Source organism: Indicator indicator, chromosome 30 (genome assembly GCF_027791375.1).
Source record: "Indicator indicator isolate 239-I01 chromosome 30, UM_Iind_1.1, whole genome shotgun sequence".
In the NCBI taxonomy this organism is placed as follows: Eukaryota; Metazoa; Chordata; class Aves; order Piciformes; family Indicatoridae; genus Indicator; species Indicator indicator.
Window position 1 is genome coordinate 11,599,639 of NC_072039.1, and position 20,670 is coordinate 11,620,308.

Here is a 20,670-nt window from a genome sequence, read left to right on the forward strand (position 1 = left end):
TAGGGGGATGGCCCTCCCCCCGGGGGAAAGGTTTGTTTCTTGGTTTGTTTTTTTTCGTTTGTTTTTTAACCCCTCCCTCCCCACCCCCCACCCCCCTCTTTCTTCCCTGTCCCCTCCCCCCCAACCCCTGAACCCCTTTTCCCCCCCACTGGTAGAGGGGAGGGAAACCAAAACGAGAGACTGCAGTAGTTAGCATCAGCGTGCGGCTGCCAGTCCATCCGGGGTGAAACGGGGAGGGGGCGGGCAGGGGGCGGGGCAGGGGCGGGCGGGGCGGGGCCGGGGGCTGGGCTTTAGTTGTTGCCTTCTCCGCCGTCGTCGTCTTGCTGATCGCTCGTCCAGAGCGTGAGGTTGTCGCGGAGGAGCTGCATGATGAGCGTTGAGTCCTTGTAGGAGTCCTCGTTGAGGGTGTCCAGCTCGGCGATGGCGTCGTCGAAGGCGGTCTTGGCCAGGTGGCAAGCCTGCTCCGGGGCGTTCTGGATCTCGTAGTAGAAAACGGAGTAGTTGAGGGCCAGGCCCAGGCGGATGGGGTGGGTGGGCTGCATGTGCTCCTTGCTGATCTCATGGGCTTCGCTGTAGGCTTTCTCCGAGGACTCCACCACCGTCGCCCTCTTCTCGCCGGTGGCCACCTCGGCCAGGTAGCGGTAATAGTCCCCTTTCATCTTCAGGTAGAAGACTTTGCTCTCGTACTGCGTCTCGCTGCAGTTCTTGATCAGGTAGTTGTCCAGCAGGCTCAGCACGTCCTGGCAGACGGCCTCCAGCTCCTTCTCGATCTTCTCGCGGTAGGCCCTCACCATCTCGATCTTCTTCTCGTTGCCGTCGGCGGAGGTCTTCTGCTCGATGCTGCTGATCACCCTCCAGGAGGAGCGCCGCGCCCCCACCACGTTCTTGTAGGCCACGGAGAGCAGGTTCCGCTCCTCGTTGGACAGGGGCTCGTTCAGCTCCGTCACCTGCAGCAGGAGACACCACAGACACCCTTGGGTTAAGCCTCTGCCACCCACTGGGTGCTGCTGGGGGTGCTCAGCCTGCTGTTTAGCTCAGGGGAGACCCTGCCTGGTCTCTACAACTGCCTGAAAGGAGGTCATAGACAGCTGGGGGTTGGTCTCTTCTCCCCACACAACTGCAGCCCAGAAAGCAAATCACATCCTAGCCTGCAGCAAGAGAAGCAGAGCCAGGGAGGGGATTCTCCCCCTCTGCTCCACTCTGCTGAGACCCCACCTAGAGCACTGCATCCAGTTCTGGAGCCTCTGTTACAGGAAGGACGTGGAGGTGCTGGAAGGTGTCCAGAGAAGGGCCAGGAGGATGAGCAGAGGGCTGGAGCTGCTTTGCTATGAGGACAGACTGAGAGAGTTGAGGCTGTTCAGCCTGGAGAAGAGAAGGCTCTGAGGAGACCTTCTTGTGGCCTTCCAGGATCTGAAGGGGGCTCCAAGAAAGCTGGGGAGGGACTTTTGAGGGTGTCAGGGAGTGAAAGGACTCGGGGGGGTGGAAAAATCTAGAAATGGGGAGAAGAAATTCTTCCCCAGGAGGGTGGTGAGAGACTGGCACAGTGGTGGTGGAAGCCTCATCCCTGGAGATTTTTGCAGCCAGGCTGGATGTGGCTGTGAGCAACCTGCTGTGGTGTGAGGTGTCCCTGCCCATGGCAGGGGGGTTGGAGCTGGATGATCCTTGAGGTCCCTTCCAACCCTGACAGTTCTGTGATTCTATGATGCTAACCAGTGACAGAACAAGAGGACACAGTCTCAAGCTGCCCCAGGGGAAGTTTAGGCTCAAGGTGAGGAGAAAGTTCTTCCCAGAAAGAGTAATTGGCCATGGGAGGTGGTGGAGTCACCATCCCTGGAGGTGTTAAAAAAAAACTTGGATGTGGCACTTGGAGCCAGGGTTTAGTTGTCAGGAGGTGTTAGGTATTAGGTAATAGGCTGGACTTGATGATCTCTGAGGTCATTTCCAACCTGCTTGATTCTGTGAGCGAGGTCCTGCTGACACCCAGAGTCTGCTCCCAGCCCCGAGGGAGCCAGCTAGGAAACCACACCCCGGGCCAGTCCCTCCCCACCCTGGGAAAGGGCTGCTTGGGTCTGACTCCAGGTCTTCTCCATCCCATCAAAGACCTCCCTGCACCTCCCACCCCTGTGGTGAGATTCATGGACTCTGAGAATGGATTAAATTGGAAGGGGCCTTAAAGCTCATCCAGTTCCAACCCCCTGCTGTGGGCAGGGACACCTCCCACCAGCCCTCATCCAAGCCAGCCTTGAACACCTCCAGGGAGGGGACACTGTGATGCAGGTGAGAGGGAGAGGCAAAGCAAGAGGGTAGAGATGATGTAGGGCTACAAGCCCTACAAGTGCTACTATGGGATAGGAGGTTGCTGTTCATCTGTCTCCCGTAAGACAGGGAAACAGCTGAGATGCCTACAGAACTCCTCAGATGTTCCAGGTCCAGCTGCTGGGGCATCTGCACTGCTAAGGAGTCAAAAGCTCAGGTGGCCAGAGCCTGCTCTTCCCTACGGGCATTGTCTTCCCCCCAGGAGAAGACCATTAATGCTCCTGCCTGCCTCACACACCACAGATCAAGGAGACAACAGAGCCATCCCACACGCCACCAACCCCCCTCTGGCAGTGCACTGCCTGGGAGGCCTCACTCCTGATACTGCAACCACCTCACACCAGCTTCCACCACCCCACTGCTGCCTGAAGCCACCCAGGCAGCACCTCCAGCTGCCCACCCCCCTGACTCCATGCTGTGCCCTCCCTGTGGGTCCCCGTGCCCTCAGGACCAGGTTGCTCCACTCAGCTGGGGCAGTGCCAGCTGCCAAGGGGCACCCTGAGCCCGGAGACCTCTGCTGTCCCCCTTCCCCCTGGCTGGTGGCACAGGGCCCTGCCACATCCACACCCTGGGCACGGCCCTGCAGAGCAGGAAGCTGCAAACCCAACCTCTGCAGTCACTGCTGCCATGGATTAGGTCATGCTTGGGATCTGCAGGGCTTCTGCAAACACTGAGTCACCCTCATGAGCACCTGTGAGGCCAAGGTTTGCTCTAGGCTGAGATAACCTCCTTTACGGTGCTGAGCAGGAGGCCAAGGGCTCCTGTGGGAAGGTGCAGCCCAGCAGCTCCCCGGGGGTGGCCTGCAGTGACTCATGTTTGCTCATGCAGCATTGAGTGTGTCCAGCAGATGCAGGGAGGTTCTCCTCCCCCTTTACTCTGCCCTGGTGAGGCCTCTGCATCCAGTCTGGGCTCCCCAGTTCGAGAGGGACAGGGATCTGCTGGAGAGAGTCCAAGGGAGGGCTCCAAGAGAGTCCAAGGGAGGGCTCCAAGAGAGAGTCCAAGGGAGGGCTCCAAGAGAGAGTCCAAGGGAGGGCTCCAAGGATGCTGAAGGGCCTGGAGCACTGCCTGGGGAGGGGAGGCTGAGAGCCCTGGGGCTGTGCAGTCTGGAGAGGAGAAGGCTGAGAGGGATCTGATCAATGTCTATCAATAGCTGAGGGCTGGGGGTTAAGAGGGAGGGGACAGGCTCTGCTCAGTTGTGCCCTGGGATAGGACAAGGGGCAATGGAGAAACTCCAGCACAGGAGGTTCCACCTCAACATGAGGAGGAACTTCTTCACTGTGAGGGTCACAGAGCACTGGAACAGGCTGCCCAGAGAGGTTGTGGAGTCTCCTTCTCTGGAGACTTTCAAGGCCCATCTGGATGTGTTCCTGTGTGACCTGTGCTGGATTCTATGCTCCTGCTCTGGCAGGGGGTTGGACTGGAAGATCTTTGAAGGTCTCCTCCAACCCCTCACACCCTGTGACCCTGTAATCTGCTCACTTCAGCAACAACTCTGCTGCCTGTAGCCAGCCTTGGAGCTGTTCATCCAGGGCCTGGCCAATGACTTCTCCCAAAACCAAGCTAGAGCCAAGCCACAGCACACACAGAGTCCTCAACTCGTTGATCTGCAGCCCCTCTGCTCCTTCCTCCAGGCAGAGGCAGCCAGAGGAGCCTCCACTCCCATTCCCTGCTGTGGTGTGGACCTAAGCTGCTCCACAGCCTGCCAGGGGAAGCATCTCCACACCAAGGAGGTTCTTACAGTGCAGAGCAGGCAGAGCTGCCTTCTGTGCCAAGGCTCAAAGGTGGCTCAGGCACCAGGGAAATGGGCACCACACTCAGCAGGGCAGAAGCTGCTGGGACTATCAGCAGCCACCAGCAATCCAGGACAAGCTGCACGGGCAGCTTGCTAAGGCAGCTCCCAGGTGAGCAGGGTGTGGGGTGCTGGGGTCACCCAGCAGCTCCTGGTGCCTCATCCCACCCCTGCCAGCTGGGTTAGCTGTGGCTATTTGAACAGATGGCCCTGGGCTGTGTGTGAGGTGCTGCTTCCTGCAGGGAACTGGGGCAAAGCTCAGCCCTGCAGCAGCCCCATCACACCCTGCCATGATCAACCTCATGGAGCTCACCAAGGGCAAGTGCAGGGTCCTGGCCCTGGGGAGGAACAACCTCCTGCAGCAGGACAGGGGAGGGGGAACCTGCTGGGAAGCAGCTCCAAGGAGAAGGAGCTGGGAGTGCTGGGGGGGGACAAGTTCCCCATGAGGCAGCACTGTGCCCTGGTGGCCAAGAAGGCCAATGGGGTCCTGGGGTGCATGGAGAAGAGTGTGGCCAGCAGGGCAAGGGAGGTTCTCCCTCACCTCTACTCTGTCCCAGCCAATTCTGGAATCCTGGGTCCAGTCCTGGGCTCCCCAGTTTGAGGCTCTGAAGCTGCTGAGGGGCCTGGAGCAGCTCTGTGAGGAGCAAAGGCTGAGAGCCCTGGGGCTGAGAGCCTGCAGAAGAGCAGCCCCAGAGGGGAGCTGAGCAATGCTCAGCAAGAGCTAAAGGAGCTGTGGGGGGCAAGAGGCTGGGGCCAGACTCTGCTCAGTGGTGCCCAGGGACAGGCCAAGGGGGGATGGTTTGAACTCAAAGAGGGAGATGCAGACTGGAGAGAAGGGAGAAATGTTTGACCCTGAGGGTGGGGAGAGCCTGGCCCAGGCTGCCCAGAGAGGTGAGAGCTGCCCCATGGCTGGCAGCAGTGCAGGTCAGGTTGTTTGGAGCTCTCCCTGCTGAGGGCAGGGGGTTGGACTGCATAGCCTTGCAAGGTCCCTTCCCACCCAACCCAGTCTGGAAATCTGTGAACTGGGACTAGAAGCACCCAGGAGCCTCAGCCTTACCCCTAGCTCCAGCTGCCAGTGAGGTGTCCAACATGGACAGCAGCACTACAAGAGCCTCCCCAGCTCCAGCAGCTTCCTGCCCTGCCCCTGGCCATGGAGCTTGATGCCCACATGAGATCTTGCCTTGTCCAAGAGCTCTCTGAGCAGACCCAGCAGCTTGAAGTGTGGACCACACAAGTGACTCCAAGGCCACCCCCCACAGCCCTGTCTGCAGATCCTTATCCCTGCAGCATGTCCCAGACCCCAGCTCCTGTCCCCAGCAGAGCCTTGCTGGAGGACAGGTGTATGAAAGCCACAGGGAACTGTGTGGGATCAGCTTTCCCACAAACATTCCCACCTGGGAAGCTCTTCAGGATTAACACAGGAAGTTGCCTGGCAAAAGCCTTTCACCAAAGTGGCTGACACAGGGAAGGGACCTGTGGGGAGAGCAGCTTCCTCCAGGCAGCTCCTGGGGAACTCAGCAGAGCAGAAAGGGAGCCTTGGTAGCCAGGTGCCTGCAGGCTCCCAGGAGGGCAGAGCATGGCTGAGCAGTGCCTAAGGTGTCCCACAGGCAGGACACCAACCACAGCCCTCAGCAGCAGGGCAGGGGACAGGCAGCAGCCACACAGATTGGGAGAGGGAGGCAGGAAAACCACCTGGCACTTGTGATCCCAGCAGGAAGAAGCAGAGAAGTATCTGGGGTGGAAAAGACCCCGAAGAGCAGTGACAGGGTGAGGAGCAATGGGTTTAGACATGGCCTGTGCAGCCCTGAGGGGAGTTTCAGACATGGTTTGTGCAGCCTTGAGAAGAGAAGGCTTAGGGGAGACCTTATTGCCATGGACCAGCACATGAAGGGTGGCTACCAGCAGGATGGAGACTCCCTTTCCACAGGGAGTGCCATGGAAGAGACAAGGAGGGATGGGGACAAGTCTGCTGGGGAGATTCCCATTGGACTCCAGAAGAAAACGTTTCCCTCTGAGAACAGAGTTTGGAATCACCTCCCAGGGGAAGTGGTGGATTGCCCTACACTGGACAGTTTGAAGACTCTCCTTGGCAGGCTGCTGGACCAGCTCACTGCAGCTAGACTGTGACCTAGAAAGGTTGCAGCAGATGATTTGGGTCCCTTCCAACCTGGCATCCTGTGATTCTGTCATCATCCAGTCCAACATCAACCCAGCACCACCATGGTCACTGAACCCTCTCCCCAAGTGCACATCTTGCTGGAACACCACCAGGGATGGGGACTCCACCACCTCCCTGGGCAGCCTGTGCCAATCCCTGACCACTCTTGCAACAAAGAAATTCTTCCTCCTCTCCAACCTAACCCTCCCCTGGCACAATTTCAGGACACTTCCTCTCCTTCTGTCACCTGAGAGAGAGAGAAGAGGGGAAGCAGAGACTGACCACCACCTCACTGCAACCTCCTTTCAGGTTGCTGTAGAGAGCAAGGAGGTCTCCCCTCAGCCTCCTCTTCTCCAGGCTGAACCTCAGCTCCCTCAGCTGCTCCTCCCCAGCCCTGTGCTCTGTGAGGGCAGGACACAAGCCACTGGGGCAGCAAGAATCATAGAATCAGGCAGGGCTGGAGGGGACCACAAGGATCATCTAGTTCCAACCCCCCTGCCATGGCTCAGTCCACTGAGCTGCCTCAACAGAGTCACTGGAAGGTGGACAAGACCTATCCCAGGTTAAGTTGCCTTGGAGAAGTCCTGGTGTGCCCAGAACCTGCTGCCACATAGAATCAGGGAATTGTCAGGCTTGGAAGGGACCTCCAGGCTCAGCCAGTTCCAACCCCCCTGCCATGGGCAGGGACACCTCACACCACAGCAGGTTGCTCACAGCCACATCCAGCCTGGCTGCAAAACCCTCCAGGGATGAGGCTTCCACCACCTCCCTGGGCAACCTGTGCCAGTCTCTCACCACCCTCCTGGGGAGGAATTTCATCTCAGCCAAGTTGCTGCTGCTCACTTGCTGGCCTCATTGAAGGCTCCACCAGAGTCTTATAGATTCATAGAATCAGTCAGGGTTGGAAGGGATCACAAGGCTCAGCCAGTTCCAACCCCCTGCCATAGGCAGGGACACCTCACACTACAGCAGGCTGGCCACAGCCTCATCCAGCCTGGCTGCAAACACCTCCAGGGATGGAGCCTCAACCACCTCCCTGCACAACCCATTCCAGGCTCTCACCACTCCCATGGGGAAGAACTTCTTCCTCACATCCAGTCTGAATCTCCCCACTTCCAGCTCCCTTGCCCTGCTGGCCACACTTCTCCTGCTGCAGCCCAGGCTCTGCTTGGCTCTCTGGGCTGCAAGTGCTCACTGCTGGCTCCTGGTGAGCTTCTCCTCCCCCAGCACCCCCAAGTCCCTCTCCTCAGGGCTGCTCTCCAGCCAGTCCCTGCCCAGCCTGGATTTGTGCTTGGGATTGCCTCGACCCAAGCCTCGACGTTCAGAAGATCATCCAGGAAGGGCTGCAGCAACCTGGCAAGCACAAAGCAGATCCTTGCCCTCCTGGGAAGCCCCTGCTGGGCTGCCAAAGGCTGACCTACCCCTGCAGGACACCAGCACAAAGCAAGGTCAGCCAAGCCAGAGGCTAAAGAGGCAGCCTCTGGTACACTCAATTCATAGCATTGCATTGACCACTTCTGGAGGGACATCACCAAAGCATCAGGATTAAGGCCACCAGAACCCTCCTCCTCCAACCCAGCCCCTGGAAGGGTCTCACCTCCCTTAGGAAGGGCAGCACCAACCCACACAGGCCAACCCTAGGATCATTAGGACATCTCCTGCCATTCCCAACACTGATAGATGGAATGAGAGACCTCAAATACCCCAGAACCCCATCATGGAGGGGTTGGAATGGACCTCTGGAGATCATCCAGCCCAAGCCCTGCTCAAGCAGGGCACCCACAGCAGCTTGCCCAGGAGCACAATGCCCAGGGGGGGTTGGAAGCTCTCCACACAAGGACACTCCACAACCTCTCTGGCCAGCCTGCTCCAGGCCTCCAGCACCCTCACAACAAACAACTTTCTCCTCCTCTTCACATGCAACCTCCTGGCTTCCACTTTGTGCCCCTTGCTGCCCCTTGGCCTGGCCCTGGGCACCACTGAGCAGAGTCTGGCCCCAGCCTCTTGCCCCCCACAGCTCCTTTAGCTCTTGCTGAGCATTGCTCAGCTCCCCTCTGGGGCTGCTCTTCTGCAGGCTCTCAGCCCCAGGGCTCTCAGCCTTTGCTCCTCACAGAGCTGCTCCAGGCCCCTCAGCAGCTTTGCAGCCTCCCCTGCACTCTCTCCAGCACTTCTCTGTCTCTCTTCAACTGGGGAGCCCACAACTGGACCCAGCACTCCAGATGTGGCCTCCCCAGGGCAGAGCAGAGGGGGAGCAGAACCTCCCTTGCCCTGCTGGCCACAGTCTTCTCCATGCACCCCAGGACCCCATTGGCCTTCTTGGCCACCAGGGCACATTGCTGCCTCATGGGGAACTTGTCCCCCCCCAGCACTCCCAGTTCCTTCTCCTTGGAGCTGCTTCCCAGCAGGTCCCCCCTCCCCTGTCCTGCTGCAGGAGGTTGTTCCTCCCCAGGACCAGGACCCTGCCCTGGCAGGAACACAGAGCCCATGGCTGAACCCCCCCTGCTCCCTGGGCAGCTCACCCAGGTTGGGCTTTCAGCTGACAGAGCAAAGCAGAACCTGCAGCACAAACCTCAGCAAGTGTCAGCCTCCTGTCACCTCTGTAGGTGGAGGTGGGGAGGAGGCAGGAGATGGATGTGGCTGAACTGGAGCCAAGACTGGCACAGGGCACCAACAGCCAGGCACAGGGCACCAACAGCCAGGCACAGGGCACCAACAGCCAGGCACAGGGCTGAGCCCTCCCCTGCTCCCAGCTGGAGCCTCGACTGATCCAAGCCCTTCAGATGCTCTGCCACAAAACCCAAAGCCATTCTCACCTTCCCTGCAGCTCCTTCTCCCCCAGACAAGCCCTGCCCAAGCCTGACTCTCTGGGTGCAGAGCAGCAGGAGATAGGATCAGAGAGTCAGGCAGGTTGGACAAGACCCCTGGGATCATCCAACCACTGACCCTGCTCTCCACATTCATCCCCAAGCACCACATCTAAAGCACCTTGAAACACCTCCAGGGATGGGGACTCCACCACCTCCCTGGGCAGCCTCTTCCAACCCCTGACCACTCAGCTCTCACTTCCCTGCTGGTCTGCAGGCAAAGGTCTCACCTGCAGGAGCTTCCCCTGGCACAGGATGTGCCACATGTGCCAGCTGGCACACTGCAGCAGCCCTGCCTCAGGGCAGAAGCCAAGGAGAAGAGATCCAGCCAGGGAGGGCAGACCTACACCAGGCCTGGCTTGGAGCAGTCTCCAAGCTCAAGGACACCAAGTTCCAGGCTCACCAGGTCCTGCAGCCTCTGAGGGTTGGCATCACAGTCTCACAGAGTATCAGAAGTTGGAAGGAACCTCAGGAGATCATCAGGTCCAACCTCCCCCTGCCAGAGCAGCATCACCCAGGGCAATCTGCACAGGAATGCATCCAGGTGGGTTTGGAAAGTCTCCAGAGAAGGAGACTCCACAACCCCCCTGGGCAGCCTGCTCCAGGGCTCTGTCAGCCTCACTGGAAAGAAGTTTCTCCTCAAGTTGAGGTGAAATCTTCTATGTTCAAGTCTGAACCTCTTGTTCCTTGTCTTATCACTGTGCACCACCCAAAAGAGCCTGGCCCCCTCCACTTGACACCCACCCCTCAGATATTGATAGACATTGATCAGATCCCCTCTCAGCCTTCTCTTCTCCACACTAAACAGCCCCAGGGCTCTCAGCCTCTCTTCCCAGGGGAGATGCTCAAGTCCCCTAAGCATCCTCCTGGCTCTCCCTTGGATTCTCTCCAGCAGACTCAAGCACCCCAAAGCCATCAGGGACAGTCCCCCCATTCCCACTGCACAGACTATTGTAAGTTTTGGCCTTCTCCTGCTTCAGAGTTCAGAAGCTTGGAGAAGGTCTGATCTGCAGCCAAGGCTGGGAGAAGCTTCTCCTGCTTTCTGTGCTGCAGCTGTGAGCTCTGACTCAGCACTGTCCAAGCCTGGCAGGCTCCAGGCATGCCCACAGATCACATTGCAGCCAGCAGAAGGTTCAGCCCCCTGTGGAGAAGCCAAGCAGCAAGCAAAGCTTCACCTGCCCCTCATGTCAGGGTCTCTGCTCTCCAAAAGCCCAAGGGCAGGTCCTGCTCAGCACTGGGCTGGTTCTCCTTCATCTATCAATGATCTGGATGAGAGGATCAAGGCAGCCTCAGTCAGTCTGCAGATGACACCAAATTGGGCAGCAGTTGGTCTGCTGGAGGGCAGGGAGGCTCTACAGAGGGACCTGGCCAGGCTGGATCCATGGCTGAGGCCAATGGGATGAGGTTCAACAAGGCCAAGGGCTGGGTCCTGACCTTGGGTCACAACAACCCCAGGAAGGCTCCAGGCTGGGGGCTGAGTGCCTGGAAACTGCCTGGGGAAAAAGGACCTGGGGGTGCTGGTTGCCAGCAGCTGAAGCTGAGCCAGGGAGTGCCCAGGTGGGCAAGAAGGTCACCAGAGCCTGGCCTGGATCAGCAATGGTGTGGGCAGCAGGAGCAGGGCAGGGATTGTCCCCTGGACTGGGCACTGGGGAAGACACAGCTTGAGTCCTGGGTTCAGTTTTGGGCTCCTCACTCCCAGAAGGACATTGAGGAGCTGGAGCAGGTCCAGAGAAGAGCAACAAAGGTGGGGAAGGGTCTGGAGAAGAGGCTGGGGAGGAGCAGCTGAGGGAGCTGGGGGTGTTCAGCCTGGAGAAGAGGAGGCTGAGAGGAGACCTCACTGCTCTCTACAGCTCCCTGAGAGGAGGCTGGAGCCAGGTGGGGGTTGGGCTCTGCTCCCAAGGAACAAGCCTCAAGAGGAAACAAGAAGAAACAACCTCAGGTCCCCTCAGGGGAAGTTTAAGTTGGCCATGAGGAACAAGTTCTTCCCCTTGAGGGCTGTCCAGGCCTGGCCCAGGCTGCCCAGGGCAGTGGTGCAGTCCCCATCCCTGGAGGGGTTTCCAAGCTGTGGAGATGTGGTGCTGAGGGCCATGGTTTGGTACTGGGTTAATAGTTGGACTTGCTGATCTCTAGGGTCCCTTCCAGCCAACACAATTCCATGATTCCCTTCCAGAGGCAGCCTGATCAGAAGGCTTTTTTGAGAGCTAGAGATGAAGCTCTGCTCCCAGCCAGTGGCAGGATGGTTTGCTCTGGGATTACTCCAGGACTCCTCTTCTTCTCACCTCCCCTCAGGTATGAAGGAATCAGTGCTAGCATGAAATCATTGTCTTTAAGGACCCCTCAGTAGCTGCAGGGGAGATCCATCACAGCACTGAGCTCTCCCTGGCTCTAGCTAAGTGCCCACCCACTGGTGGCTCTTACCCAGCTTTGATGCCTTGGCATTGAGCAGAGCAAGTTGAGCAGCCCCAGAGTGCTCCCTGGGGAGCAGCATCTGCATCTGCCAGTCTCATCCATGTCCCAGGCCTCAACATCTTGGCTGCTCTGACTGCCTAGAAGAGATCCTGAGTCCCTCAAGACATCAGTCAGCTGCAGGACGGTGGTGGAGTCACCACCCCTGGAGGTGTTCAAGGGAGGTGGTGGAAGCCTCATCCCTGGAGGTGTTCAAGGCCAGGCTGGAGGTGGCTGTGAGCAACCTGCTGTGGTGTGAGGTGTCCCTGCCCATGGCAGGGGATTGGAACTGGATGAGCCTTGAGGTCTCTTCCAACCTTCTATGATTCTAAACGTGGCCATGGTTCAATGGCCATGGTGGGGTTGGGTTGGTGTCTGCCCTGGATGACCTTAGAGGACTTTTCCAACCCAAACACTTCTCTGATTCTACCTCCAAAGGAGCTCTGCTCTCCTGGAGAGAGGGACAACCACAACCTCACACTGCCCACACCTTCTGAATGCCTCCAGAGGACACTCCTCTTCCAGCAGGACATACAGCAGCCATCTCCTGCCCTTCACTGGCTTCTCTCTCACCACAACCCCCAGCACCTGCCTTGTTCTCCTTCTCACACAGCTCCTCAGCCCTGGCCTGGAGGTCCTCTTCTGTGTTTCATTTTGCAGATCTCCTTCTGAGACAACCTTCTGGCCAGGAGCCTTACCACTGAAATCCCTCTTTGGCCTGAAGCCACTGGCAAGGGGAGCACCCAGCACCTCCAGGCTGCAGCAGCTGAGAACTGGCCCTGGCTCCTGGTGGGACCTCACCACCCTGCCAGCAGCAGAGCAGCTGCAGAGCCCAAGTGCTGCCATGTGGCAAGGGCCAGGTGAAAGACACTGCCTGGCTCTTCTGTCCCCACCCAGCTCCTGAGCAGCTGCCTGCCCTCCATCCAGCACACTGAACTGTCACCAGCCTTGGTGGCTTGATCCCAGCCATGCCCAGCTGGCACACAGCCCAGGCAGGAGCAGCTTCTCCTGCAGGGAGATGGCATCACCACAGCAGGCTGCACAGCTGCTGTCCTTGGGCACCCTCCTGCTCCAGCATGCAGCAGGCTTTCAGCTGACCCAGACCTACCTCCCAACCCCCCTCCAGATGTCAGTTCCCCCCATGTCACACCTCCAGAGCAGAAGCCACACCACAGCCACTTCTCTCCCTGCTGCCCCCCTCTGCTGTCCTCCCTGCTCAAGTTTTATCTCAGCATGGCCAGGGGGAGGTCCCAGCTGCAGGCTGAGGCCTTCCTCTCACCTCAGACACTACCAGAGAGGGTGAGCAGAGGCTGTGGGCAGCAGGCAGGTGCCCACTGCTGCCTCTTTGCCTGTTCCAGGAGGAGCAGCACATGCTGGTTCCTGGGGTGGAGCTGGTGGGGCTGGTTCTCATGGTGGGACAGCAGCTGAAGGGACAGGAGATGGTTCTGCATTAGCTTCCAACCTGCTCCCAGGGCACCAACTTCCAACTCCCAACCTGCTCCCTGCTGCACCCAGCACTAGAAGGACATGGAACTTCTGCAGAAGGTCCAGAGGAGACCATGAAGATGATCAGAGAGCTGGAGAACCTCCACATGGGGACAGGCTGGGAGAGTTGGGGATGTTCAGTATGGAGAAGAGAAGGCTCCAGGGAGACCTCAGAGCAGCCTTCCAGTACCTGAAGGGGCTCCAGGAGAGCTGGGGAGGGACTTTGGACAAGGGCTGGGAGTGACAGGATGAGGGACAATGGCTTTGAGCTGGGAGAGGGGAGATTGAGAGTGGAGATGAGGAAGAAATTCTTTGCAGTGAGGGTGGGGAGAGACTGGCACAGGTTGCCCAGGGAGGTTGTGGATGTCCCCTCCCTGGAGGTGTCCAAGGCCAGGCTGGATGAGGCCTTGAGCAACCTGTGCTGCTGGGAGGTGTCCCTGCCCATGGCAGGGGGTTGGAAGCTGGAAGATCTTGAAGGTCCCTTCCAACCCAACCCATTCTGTGACTCTGTGATCAAGCACAGAGAGGCTGTTCACTGCCTGTGGTGTCCCTGGATCTCAGAGGCTTCTTAGGCAGCCAGGCTCCTGCTATTCCTCCAGTTCCCAGCAGCTTTCATCCCACTCTGCAGCCTCTGCTAAGACTGACTTTGAACCACCCAAGACAGTCTTCAGACTGGGAGACCTGACAAGGGAGAGCTCTTTTTATTTCCTTGGCCTCTGGGCTGAACTGCTTAAGCCAGAGTGCTGCAGCTCAAGGTGCTGCACACAGGCTGGGTTGCTGCTGGGAGCCTGCAGATCCAGTTCCAGTCTGGCTCTGATGCCTTTCATACAATCACAGAAGGCACTGGGCTGGAAGAGACCTCCAGAAGTCACATTGCCCAACATCCCTGCAGGCAGCAGGGACATTCCCAACGAGATCAGCTTGCTCAGACCCCCATCAAGCCTGACCTTGAATGTCTCCAGGGATGGAGCCTCCACCACCTCTCTGGGCAACCTGTTCCAGTGTCTCACCACCCTCACTGTGAAGAGCTTCCTCCTGATGTCCAACCTCCCCTGCTCTAGTTTCAAACCATTTCAGCCAGAGAAGAAGCAACTTTCAACCACCTGGGTCATGACTGAAGGATGATTCAAGGGCTGGAGCAGCTCTGCTGTGAGCACAGGCTGAGGGAGCTGGGGGTGTTCAGCATGGAGAAGTGAAGGCTCTGGGGAGACCTTAGAGCTGCCTCCCAGTACCTGAAGGGATCCTGCAGGAAGGCTGCAGAGAGACTTTTCCTGAGGGTGTCTGAGACTGGCCAAGGGGGAACAGTGTGAAGCTGAGGGAGAGCAGGGTTAGACTGGAGCTGAGGAAGAAGTTCTTCAGTACAAAGCTGGTGAGACTCTGGCAGAGGTTGCCCAGGGAGGCTGTGGCTGCCTCCTCCCTGGGGGTGTTCCAGGCCAGGTTGAGCAACCTGTGCTGGTGGGAGGTGTCCCTGCCCATGGCAGGGGCCTGTAACTGGCTGATCTTGGAGGTCCCTTCCAACCTGAGCCATTCTAAGCCTCTTGCATGTAAAGGTCCCAAGAGAAGGCAGGGCAGGAAGCCTGTGCCAGCAGCAGCTCCTGCCCCAGGCTTGGCAGCAGCAGCTCCTGCCCCAGGCTTGGCAGCAGCAGCTCCTGCCCCAGGCTTGGCAGCAGCAGCTCCTGCCCCTCCTTATCTGCAGTGCTGCAGTCCCACCACCTGCTCCAACGGCCCAGGCTCTGCCTGCTCTGCCAACACCTGGGTGCCACTGATGTGCTCCACCAGCTTCTCCTGCAGCTCTGGAGATAAGGCAAGCAGCAGGGAACATCTGCCTCTCCTCCAGAGGTGGCTCCCAGGCGCCTTGGCTGTCGAGCTGACAGAGGACAACCCAGACACACTGCAGTAACAAGCAGCTGGAGGGAACAGCCCCAGCTACAGAGAGTCACCGAATGGCTGGAAGGGACCTTCCAGGCCATCCAGAGCCTGCAGGCTGCTGAGAGCCCCACACAACCTGACCTGCACTGCTGCCAGCCATGGGGCAGCTTCCACCTCTCTGGGCAGCCTGGGCCAGGCTCTCCCCACCCTCAGGGTCAAACATTTCTCTCTTCTCTCCACTCTGAATCTCCCTCAAACCATGCCCCCTTGGCCTGTCCCAACAGGCCCTGCTCAAAACTGTCCCCAGCTTCTTCACAGCCCCCATTAAGTACTTCCCAGCATGGCCATTGAGTCTCCTCCTCAAATGCATCAGCTCCAGACCATTCCTGAATGCTCTGCAGAGGTTCATCACAGACTTCCAGCAGGGAGCTTCTCCCCATGGCTGCTCTTGGAGCCATTTAGGAACTACACCCAAGTTCTTCTTGTCCTCCTCATTAAGCCCCTGGTCCTTGTCACCCTTGCTGCGGGACAGGTTATGAAACGAGCTGGAACCTGGGCTTGCTTCCCTGCCTTGCTGCCTCTTCCCTAGCAAAAACCCTTGGGGCAAAAAAAAAACCATAATCCATCCCTGGAGGTTTGGAACCTTCCTGCCAGCAGATGGAGAGAGCAGCCAGGGGAACCACACCAGCCCCAGCAGCTAAGAGGATGTCCCTCAGGGCTGGGCACAGGTTCCCAGCAGACTGGCTGCCAGCACCTTTGCCTGCTCACTACAAAGGCACAGAGGAGAGCTCAGGCTGCTCCTTCCCCAGGACAGGGCAGGCTGGCAGCATCTGCTGCCCTGAGCCTTGGTGCAAGCACTGAGCAGCAGCCCAAGATCACCACCCACAGCCTGGGCACCTCACCACTCCTGCAGGAGAGGAAGATTTCCTAATGTCCAACCCTGGGTCAGGGCTTGACAACCCTTGGGGGGAAGGAATTGCTCCTCATGTTCAACCCAACCCTCCCCTGGCACAATTTCAGGCCATTTCCTCTCCTCCTCTTTGAAACACCTCCAGGGATGGGTATTCAACCATCTCCAGGGATGGGCATTCAACCACCTCCAGGGATGGGCATTCAACCACCTCCAGGGATGGACATTCAACCATCTCCAGGGATGGGCATTCAACCACCTCCAGGGATGGGCATTCAACCACCTCCAGGGATGGACATTCAACCACCTCCAGGGATGGACATTCAACCACCTCCCTGGGCAGCCTGTGCCAGGCTCTCAGAACCCTTTCACTCAACAAGTTTCTTCTAATGCCCAACTTAAACCTCCCCTGGAGCAACTTGAGGTCATTTCCTCTTATCCTAACACCTCATCCTAGGGAGCAGAGCCCAGCCCCCACCTGGCTCCAGCCTCCTCTCAGGGAGCTGTAGAGAGCAATGAGTTCTCCTCTCAGCCTCCTCTTCTCCAGGCTGAACCTCAGCTGCTCCTCCCCAGCCCTGTTCTCTAGACCCTTACCCAGCTCTCTTGCCCTTCTCTGGACATCCTCCAGCCCCTCAATGTTCTTATCCCACATCCTGTGGCTGTGGAAGCTTCTGCATCCCACACAGCAATTCCCAGCCCAAAGGATTTTCTTTCTCCAAGACTCTGCTCAGCTGAGCTGGGAAGGGCAGAATCTGCAGTGTGTTTGCTCAGGACAAGAAGGAGGCTCCTCAGCCACACACAGCTGAAAGCCCAGCCCTGATGGGAAGCATCACCCAGCTCCAGTCCTTCTGGCAGTGAGGGACCCAAACCTGAACCCAGGATTCAAGCTGTGGCCTCCCCAGTGCCCAGTCCAGGGACAATCCCTGCCCTGCTCCTGCTGCCCACACCATTGCTGATCCAGGCCAGGCTCTGGTGACCTTCTTGCCCACCTGGGCACTCCCTGGCTCAGCTTCAGCTGCTGGCAACCAGCACCCCCAGGTCCTTTTTCCCCAGGCAGTTTCCAGGCACTCTGCCCCCAGCCTGGAGCCTTCCTGGGGCTGTTGTGACCCAAGGTCAGGACCCAGCAGAGCAGAGCCCAAGCCTGGCCAGGCTGCTGGGCCTCCAGCACGTGAGGCTGGGAGCCAGCAGCTACAGGAACCAAGTTGTCTATGGGGAGGGTGCTGAGCACTGTTGGGAGCCTGAGCTGCTTAAGGACTTTACCTCACAGCTTCCAAGCCCTAATCTGGCTCAGCTGTGCCTGCATCCTGCTCCCCCCAGCCCCACAGCCAGCCAGCAGAGCATCAAATCCCCCAGCAGCTCCCAGTGCCAGGCCAACACGAGAGTCCTGTCCTTAATCAGGGGCTCAGAAGTGCCAGGGTGACGTGGTGCCCATGACCTCTGCCCAGGCTGAGCAGAGCTGCTGTGCCATGGGCACCTCAGGCAAGGCTGCCAGCTCCTATCAGGCACCAGGCTGCACAGGGGTGTGCTGGAGACCACATCCCTGCAGGCATTCAATATAGAATCAGAGAATTGTCAGGGCTGGAAGGGACCTCCAGGCTCAGCCAGTTCCAACCCCCCTGCCATGGGCAGGGACACCTCACACTACAGCAGGTTGCTCACAGCCACATCCAGCCTGGCTGCAAAAACCTCCAGGGATGAGGCTTCCACCACCTCCCTGGGCAACCTGTGCCAGGGTCTCTCTCTCCCCAGAAGTGCCTGGAGGTGTTCAAGGCTGGGGCCTTGCAGCCTGTCCCTGTGGCAGGGGAGTTGGAACTGGATGATCTTCAAGGTCCCTTCCAGCCCAAACCATTCTATGAATCTGTCAGATGAGGAGCAGAGACTGAGAGAGTTGGGGTTGTGCAGTCTGGAGAGGAGAAGGCTCCAAGGAGACCTTCTTGTGGCCTTGCAGGATCTGAAGGGAGCTCCAAGAAAGCTGGGGAGGGACTTTTGAGGGTGCTAGGGAGTGACAGGACTGGGGGGATGGAGTAAAACTAGAAGTGGGGAGATTCAGATTGGATGTGAGGAAGAAATTCTTCCCCAGGAGGGTGGTGAGAGACTGGCACAGGTTGCCCAGGGAGGTGGTGGAAGCCTCATCCCTGGAGGTTTTTGCAGCCAGGCTGGATGTGGCTGTGAGCAACCTGCTGTGGTGTGAGGTGTCCCTGCCCATGGCAGGGGGGTTGGAACTGGCTGAGCCTTGAGGTCCCTTCCAACCCTCACTGGGATTCTGAAGGCAAATCTCACAGATTGCATTGGGTTGGAAGGGAGCCTCCAAGGGCATCTTGTCCAACCCCCCTGCAGTCAGCAGGGACCTCACACTAGAGCTGCCCAGGGCCACACTGAGTCTGATTTTGAAGGTCTCCAGGGATCAGTCCTCCACCACCTCCCTGAGCAACCTGTTCCAGTGTCTCACCAGCCTCATGGGGAAGAAACATCAGACTCAGTGTGGCCCTGGGCAGCCTGCTCTAGCTGGAGGTGTCCCTGCAGCCTGCAGGGGGTTGGACAAGATGCCCTTGGAGGCTCCCTTCCAGCCCTATGCAATGGGTGACAGCAAGCTGTGGCTGCTGAGCCAGGCTGCTGCCAGGGCTGCTGTGCAGAGCAGTTGGTAAGTGAGCAGCTCCTGGCTGCCTGCATGGCACAGCCACTGCTGCCAGGGCAGCCAGCAAGCTGCAGCTCCAGCAGGGTGGCCCAGGAGAACCACAGGATGCCAGGGGCTGGAAGTGACCTCTGGAGATCATCCAGGCCATGCCCCCTGCCAGAGCAGGGTCACCCAGAGCAGGTCACACAGGAACACAGCCAGGCAGGGCTTGATTCATCTCCAGAGAGGGAGACTCCACAACCCCCCTGGCAGCCTGCTCCAGGGCTCTGTCACCCTCACAGGGGAATAATTCTACCTCCTGTTTCCATGGAGCTTCCTCTGCCTCAGCTTCCACCCCTGCCCCTTGTGCTGGCATTGGGCATCACCCAGCAGAGCCTGGCTCCAGCCTCTGGGCACTCATCCTGCTCCCTGCAGCACCTCAAACGTGTTTTGCCAGCTCCAGCTTCCCAGAACACCCAGGTGGACTCCACCAGAGGCTTCACTTCTGCACCAGCCTGCAAGGTGATGATCCCTGCAGGGTTCCTGACCCTCCCCCTGCTGCAGGCTCCTCAGACTCCATCTCCCACACCTTCAGCAAAGACACTTTCCATAGATTCACAGAAGGGTTTGGCTTGGAAGGGACCTTCAAGCTCAGCCAGTCCCAACCCCCTGCCATGAGCAGGGACACCTCCCACCAGCACAGGATGCTCAAGACCTCATCCAGCCTGGCCTTGAACACCTCCAGGCAGGAGGACATCCACAGCCTCCCTGGGCAACCTGTGCCAGTGCCTCACCACCCTCACTGCCAAGAATTTCTTCCTCCTATTTCATTTCATTTCTGCCAGGAGCAAGCAGCACAAAGTCAATTTTTCTCTGGGGGTTGAATTACAAGCCAGGGGTCCCTTTACTATTCCAGATCTGTCCTGGGGGTGTAACCATCCCCACCCAGCTCCAGCTCTCTCCTCCCAACCCTCTTTTGAAGCCCCAGGTTCAACCCCGAGGAGATCTGATCTCAGTTCCTCACAGGTGATGAAGAGTGCCCTCAGGCACTGCCCTTCTCACACCACCAAACACAGGCAGCCAAGCTCCCCAGCTCCAAGGATATGCAATTTTCACCCCACCCAACAAACCCAACAGGCAGAGCTCCTCAGCTGGGTGTAAACCAAAGGCTGTTAACCTTCTCCCCAAGTTCTCCTTCACTGCTGAACCCCAAGCACCAGTCCTTTGCCCAAGTGCAGATCTCCTGCAGCAGCCCTGGTGCTACTCTGCTGGTCTGTAGCACAGCAACAGCTTTTCCAGCTGCTATTAATAACCTGGATGCTGCAGAGCACCACCACTGTCCAAACAAGGTGGCCAGCAGCAGCCTCCCTAAGGCTGGAGCTCAGGCTTCCCACTGCTGTCCTGCTAGAGCCTTGCTGAAACCATCTTAGAGAGGTTGGAGCACCTCTGCTATGGGGACAGGCTGAGGGAGCTGGGGGTGTTCAGCCTGGAGAAGAGAAGGCTCCAGGGAGACCTCAGAGCTGCCTGCCAGGACCTGAAGGGGCTACAGGAAGGCTGCAGAGGGACTGCTCCCAAAGGCCTGCAGGGACAGGACAAGGTGCAATGGTTTGAAATGAGAGCAGAGCAGACTGAGATTGGATGTGAGGAACAAGTTCTGCACCAGGAGGCTGCTGGAACACTGCAACAGGCTGCCCAGGGAGGTGGTTGAGGCTCCATCCCTGGAGATATTGCAGGTCAGGCTGGACAAGGCTCTGAGCAACCTGATCCAGTGGAGGATGTCCCTGCTGAGTGCAGGGGGTTGGACTGGATGAGCTTTGGAGGTCCCTTCCACCCCAACCCATTCTATGATTCTATGTTCTGCAGCTTGGAGCAGAGGAGCCTGAGGGCTGCCCTCATTGCTGGGGATCAAGATGTGCAGGGCTGGAGCCAGGCTCTGCTCAGGGATGGCCAAGGACAGCACAAGGGGCACTGGGGGCAAGCTGGAGCAGAGGAGGTGCCATGGGAACAGAAGGGAAAACTTTGTCACTGTGAGGGTGAGAGAGCCCTGGAGCAGGCTGCCCAGAGAGGTTGTGGAGTCTCCTTCTCTGGAGCCTTTCCAAATCCCTCTGGATGTGTTCCTGTGTGAGCTGCCCTGGGTGACCCTGCCCTGGGTGACCCTGCTCTGGGTGACCCTGCTCTGGCAGGGGCTTGCACTGCATCTCTTGAGGTCCCTTCCAACCC

General features: G+C 58.5%; 1 protein-coding gene across 2 annotated transcripts in view; it reads right to left on the reverse strand.

The window, feature by feature from the left end:
- Positions 1-289: 289 nt before the first annotated feature.
- The window catches only part of YWHAG (tyrosine 3-monooxygenase/tryptophan 5-monooxygenase activation protein gamma), a 33,493-nt gene continuing 13,112 nt past the window's right edge, over positions 290-20,670 (reverse strand). The window contains exon 2 of one of the 2 annotated variants that reach the window (XM_054394127.1): positions 290-947. In XM_054394127.1, the coding sequence (XP_054250102.1) occupies positions 291-947 (657 nt within the window). In that variant the 3' untranslated portion in view covers position 290. The remainder of the gene's footprint in view (positions 948-20,670) is intronic. The other variant, XM_054394128.1, reaches the window with a different exon arrangement.